This window comes from Nicotiana tabacum, chromosome 8 (assembly GCF_000715075.1).
Source record: "Nicotiana tabacum cultivar K326 chromosome 8, ASM71507v2, whole genome shotgun sequence".
Classification (NCBI taxonomy): Eukaryota; Viridiplantae; Streptophyta; class Magnoliopsida; order Solanales; family Solanaceae; genus Nicotiana; species Nicotiana tabacum.
This window is the reverse complement of record NC_134087.1, coordinates 123,483,086-123,488,174: the sequence shown is the minus strand read 5'-3', so window position 1 is coordinate 123,488,174 and position 5,089 is coordinate 123,483,086. Positions and strand designations below refer to the sequence as shown.

At 34.9% G+C, this 5,089-nt stretch overlaps 1 protein-coding gene across 1 annotated transcript; it reads left to right on the top strand.

Annotated features, from left to right (window-relative positions):
- The first annotated feature begins 339 nt into the window (after positions 1 to 339).
- On the top strand, positions 340 to 1,134 carry LOC107832089 (uncharacterized). Its single transcript, XM_016659901.2, has one exon. The coding sequence runs from the start codon at positions 340 to 342 to the stop codon at positions 1,132 to 1,134; it is 795 nt and encodes a 264-aa protein (XP_016515387.1).
- The last annotated feature ends 3,955 nt before the right edge of the window (positions 1,135 to 5,089 follow it).

Here is a 5,089-nt window from a genome sequence, read left to right as displayed (position 1 = left end):
TAAAACAAAAAAAAATTACGATCTTTGCAAATAAATATAGTAATTAAGTTTTGTTTTATTACTTAAGCATTGTTACTTACTATTACTATATTATTAAGTATCATTTTAATTTATTACTTAAATTTGTCATATTAACATAATTTGGTGCATGAATTATCTAATAGTAATATTTTTCTGTCAGTACTACGTATTAATTATTTATCTACCGTCGTCTTTATCTCCAGTAGCCTATATAATCTGAAACAACGCACTGAAGAGAAAGAGAGTAAAACAAAGGAAATTTTAGTTCGGAAGAAGGTTTAAAGGAAAAGTACGTGTTGCAATACGTATATATCAGAAATGCAAGCGAGTCCGATGTTGTCCCTCAAGTCTCCGAGTTATAATTCCAACACCAATCTCACTGAAATTGCTGCTAGAGTTGTCAAAGAATTCAACGCTGAAGATGAAACAGATTCCGACTTTTTCTTCAATCATGAGACATTCAGCTGTGCAGTACAGAATTTGAATGAGAAAGCTGAAGTACTGGAAAAAGAAGAGAACGGTGATGATGATTTTGAGTTTGCTTTTGTTAATACAGAATCTGAACTTTCACCTATTTCTGCTGATGAAATCTTCTGCAACGGTCAGATCCGTCCAATTTTTAACACAGATTTATTCTCACACGATGTTCCATTCAAAAATGAAAAGGTTTCGGCTCCGACGGCGTCAATTCGACTTCCGTTAAGGAAGCTTTTCATTGCGGAGCGTGAAACTACGCCGTCGGAAGCCGACAACTTAGAAAGCATTCCTCCGGGAACTTACTGCGTGTGGAGGCCGAGAGCGGCGGAAGATTCTCCAACTGGACAGTGTAAGAAGAGCAACTCCACCGGCTCCTCCTCTAAGCGGTGGAAGTTACGGGACTTCCTTCACCGGAGTAACAGCGACGGTAAAGATACTTTCGTGTTTTTGACGACTCCGTTTAATAAGAAGAGAGAAGAGAAAGCAGAGAATACGACGGCTGACTCTGCTAAAACCGCAGGAAAAGTTGCCGGAGTTCCCGTCGGTGAAGGTTTTCCGGCGGTGCGTTGCCCGAAGAACGGAGGTGATATTAGACGGAAGTCGTACTTGCCATACAGGCAAGATTTGGTAACGTGAATGGGTTGAATAGGAGTTTACCGCCTTTCCGAGGTTAATAACCGCGGATATATGGAATATTCATTCATCATTATTACTTATAAAACAGTTAAGCTTTTAACTATGGGTAGTAAATTGGTGATTAATAAGCATGTGTAAATATCTGTATAAAGTTTTCTACTCTTTGTTATCTATGCCTATGTATAATCAGGTTATATCGCAAATAGTGATTTAAGCATGTGTAAATAAATATCTTTACAGCTTTGGATATTTAATTTTTCATCTTGATGTTTACAGATCAAATCAGTAATTAGATACAAAGTACCGACGATAATTGATCTGATATGAAAATGGTATGTGCATCATGTACAATTGCAACCATGTATTGCTCCAATATCTATAGTCTGAACTGAAAGTAGCGTCAGCAGGCACTAGCAAATAATTTCTTTAGTGTTTACACTTTAGAGGTGTCAATTTTGGCATCCTCCTCTGCATTTTATTTACCAATATAATGCATTATCAATTGTTAGTTGATCACTTGACATGAGTGTACTACTAACCCGTCAGGAAATTAAAGGTAGTCTCTAATACCATATTTAATAGATCAATAAAACAACCAAAGATATACGTTACATCTTTTCTGTTTGTTATCTTCACAACTCACAAGGGAAATCTTTTGAGATATATATTGGCTATGATTCGCAACATAAGTTACATAACGAGTTGTTGACTTAATTCTCTTCGTGCCTAATAAACTTTTGGTGAATAAAAGATCTTCGTTAAAATACACTGTTTAGCTTGGTAATATATATATATATATATATATATATATATATATATATATATATATATATATATATATATATATATATATATATATATATATATATATTAACTATCAAAAATCCTTCCACTTTAGTCTTCCACTCTTCCAGTACTCTATCCATATATCTATGTCTGGACTCATATATTAACGCCTATGAGCAGTGACGTTGAAGTTATATAACATATTGTTGATTTAAGGTAGTGAACTTTTCTTCCTGAGTAACAAAGGGGCACCCCGGAAAATTTCGAAGTACTTAAGCGCTATTAAGAAAGTTGACGTGTGCTAATTATACTATTTTGTGTGCAGACGAGGACTATTAATATGATGGATATTAATTGAATATGATAATAAGTGTACGATGTGTATTTGAAGTGATATAGGTCATAAGGAGAGCTCTTGGGGTAAATTAAGATGGAAATTATATAGTAGACTAAAGTTCCAAATGAGTACGCACAAGACCTAACTTTGGACGAGCATACCGACATATGTATAAGGAGTTATGTGATGTACAACCTATAAAATGAATGGCCTTTGAATATAGTTTCTTAAGCTTCAAACCGTTCGTCATTTGGACTTTTCTACAAGAAGTTATGACCAAATTCCGAGGCCACGTCCGAAAAGAGGGGCTGGCGGTGAAGTGTTGCCATAGCGTCCAGGTCAGCATCCGAGCTTCGAAGAGGAGTGAGCTGCGGGCGAAGCATCCGAGTCCGCGTCCGAAACCCAGAAATCTGGACCTATAAATACAAGGTCAGGGGAGGAGAGTACTTTAAGTATTTGGGGGTTAGGGTTCTTGAGGTGAAGGGACGATTTTGAGCTCAAATCAAGTCCAATCAACCGAGGTAAGTTGTTAATGATGTTTTGGGTTGATCTTACTCAATATACATGAGTTCTAACATCATTTTAACATCCAAATTCTAGATTTCATCATCAAATACTCAAGAACACAAAAATCACCAAAGTTATGATTTTTCAAGATTGATCTACTAGAGGTAATTTCAATGCTTCAAACTCGTTTACTATAAGTAGTTAGAAGTATTTGAAGTATTTGTTACAAGTTTTATTAGTTGGAAGATTGGATTATAAAACTCTAGTTCATGGCATGAATAGTACTTTTGAGAAAATAAGAGAGAAGATGAATGGTGAATCTTGGCGATGAAATTGATTGAATACAATGAACCTATGAAATTATTTGTTAGCAAGAGATGAAAATGATCAACTAAGTAATCATCCGAATTGTATATTATGAAAGTTTTGATCATGGAAGATGATGAATGGTGACTTGGTGGCATTGGACAATTGATGTAGTATCATTAATGACATTAAATGGGTATTAAAATATAAGAATGGAGTTGAATGGTCTAGCTCGTAAATCTATTTGGTGATTGGAGTTGTTGGAGGCTTGTAGCCAATTTATAAGCCATATATGGATATTGATTAATATCTTAGGTGATATTTTGATATAATTAGGATATCTAATTGTAGATATCGACTTGTTGGTGATGTTGAGCTTTTTTATCAACATTGGAATGATGGAAGAGGATTGAAAGCTTGTGAACGTTAATAAAGCGAAAACGAGGTAAATTGATTAAAACTTACTCTTCTTGAGGGACTTTCTCTAAAAGCATGTTTCAAGTTAATACTTAAGTTGTTTGCAAATGTACTTTCGTACTTGTGGAGACAAACAAGTACGGATGTCTCCATGTACTAAAATATTATGTTGCATATGTAGTGTCATGCCGTTTTGTAGAATTTTACTTTAAATCTTGTTGGCTAAATGACACTCAAGGTAAATGTTATAAGTTTTTATCAAAACTTATGTATTGACAAGAGTATACATATTTGAGTGCTAAAGAAAAGTTTTCATGGAAAGTATTTCTTTTGGAAATTGATGTGCAGAATAGCCCTTGTGGTATCTTTTAAAAATTGATGTTAAATTGCTAAAAGTTTTAGCATGTAAAAGGCTGTTTATTTAATTTTTATTCAAATGATTTAGATTTTATATAAATACTATGATTTGATAGAAAATAGATCCTTTGAAGTTACTATGCTATGAATCTATTTTTGAAGTATCAAAGGGAGTTACTTGTGTTCACCGAGATTGACTTCGGATATATTGTGTTCGTCGTCATGAAACTATACGTGCCAGTGTAGGCGTAGATGGACACTTTGTGGTATAGACTACGGCAGAGTGCTCTCCCTCGAGAGAGTACTATTTTGTGCTATTATTAGCATGGCTGAGTCGATTCGTACGGCACTACGATGAGACGACCTGAGCAAGTAGGGTATATGATACTTGCCGCTAGGTACATAACCTAGTTGACCTTCTTATGTCGGTGATGTTATGTTACTCCCAGTGAAAGGTAAGGATGATTTTCTTATGTTTAGGCCTAAGGAGCCGAAAGCAATTTCGATGACTTAAAGTATATGAAATGATTTTGTACGATTTATCCAAAATCTTGGATTGATGTAAATGATTTAAAAGTTTATATTGTGAGTTATATTCACTTGGTTGCTATTTAAAATAACAAGGGTCATGAATTGATAAAATTTCTTATCGTTTTATATCAAATATTGGTGCATCATTTTTATAAAGTATGTCCCAAGAACTTAAGTAGAGAGAGTCTATGACACTTATTGAGTACCGTTGTGGTGTACTCAGCCCTTAGGGGGTCCCTCCAGGGCCCTGCTTACTTTACATGTTTCATGATGATGTATGATACGTGGCATGTGGCCTGGCCAGGATGACTCTCTTTCAGAGGTATTATGAAGCACCACTTTCATTTCGTGGTAGCTATCATGTTCTTTCTTATTTTATTTTGTTGGAATTACTCCAACAGTTGGTTCTATTCTTTGGTATAGAGGCTCCATGGATAGTTTTGAAAGGTTATAGTAACGGGGTTGTACATGACATTCATGAAAATATAATTATTTTACTTAGTTTCATTATTATTATCATGAAATGTGTTATGTGTGATTTTGAATTGGAAAATATTTTATCATTTAACTTGAAAAATATACATGATTTTCAAGGAGCTTCCGCAGATAAATTGGTTTTCATGCATATGATTTGGGTGCATCATATGGGTTGGTTCACTCGGGTCGGGTAGTGCGCCGGCTGTCGATCACGTAAATTTGGGTCGTGACAATATA

Bases quoted from the DNA above. Each gene is read 5' to 3' on its own strand.
- LOC107832089 (XM_016659901.2), top strand. From the start codon at position 340: ATGCAAGCGAGTCCGATGTTGTCCCTCAAGTCTCCGAGTTATAATTCC.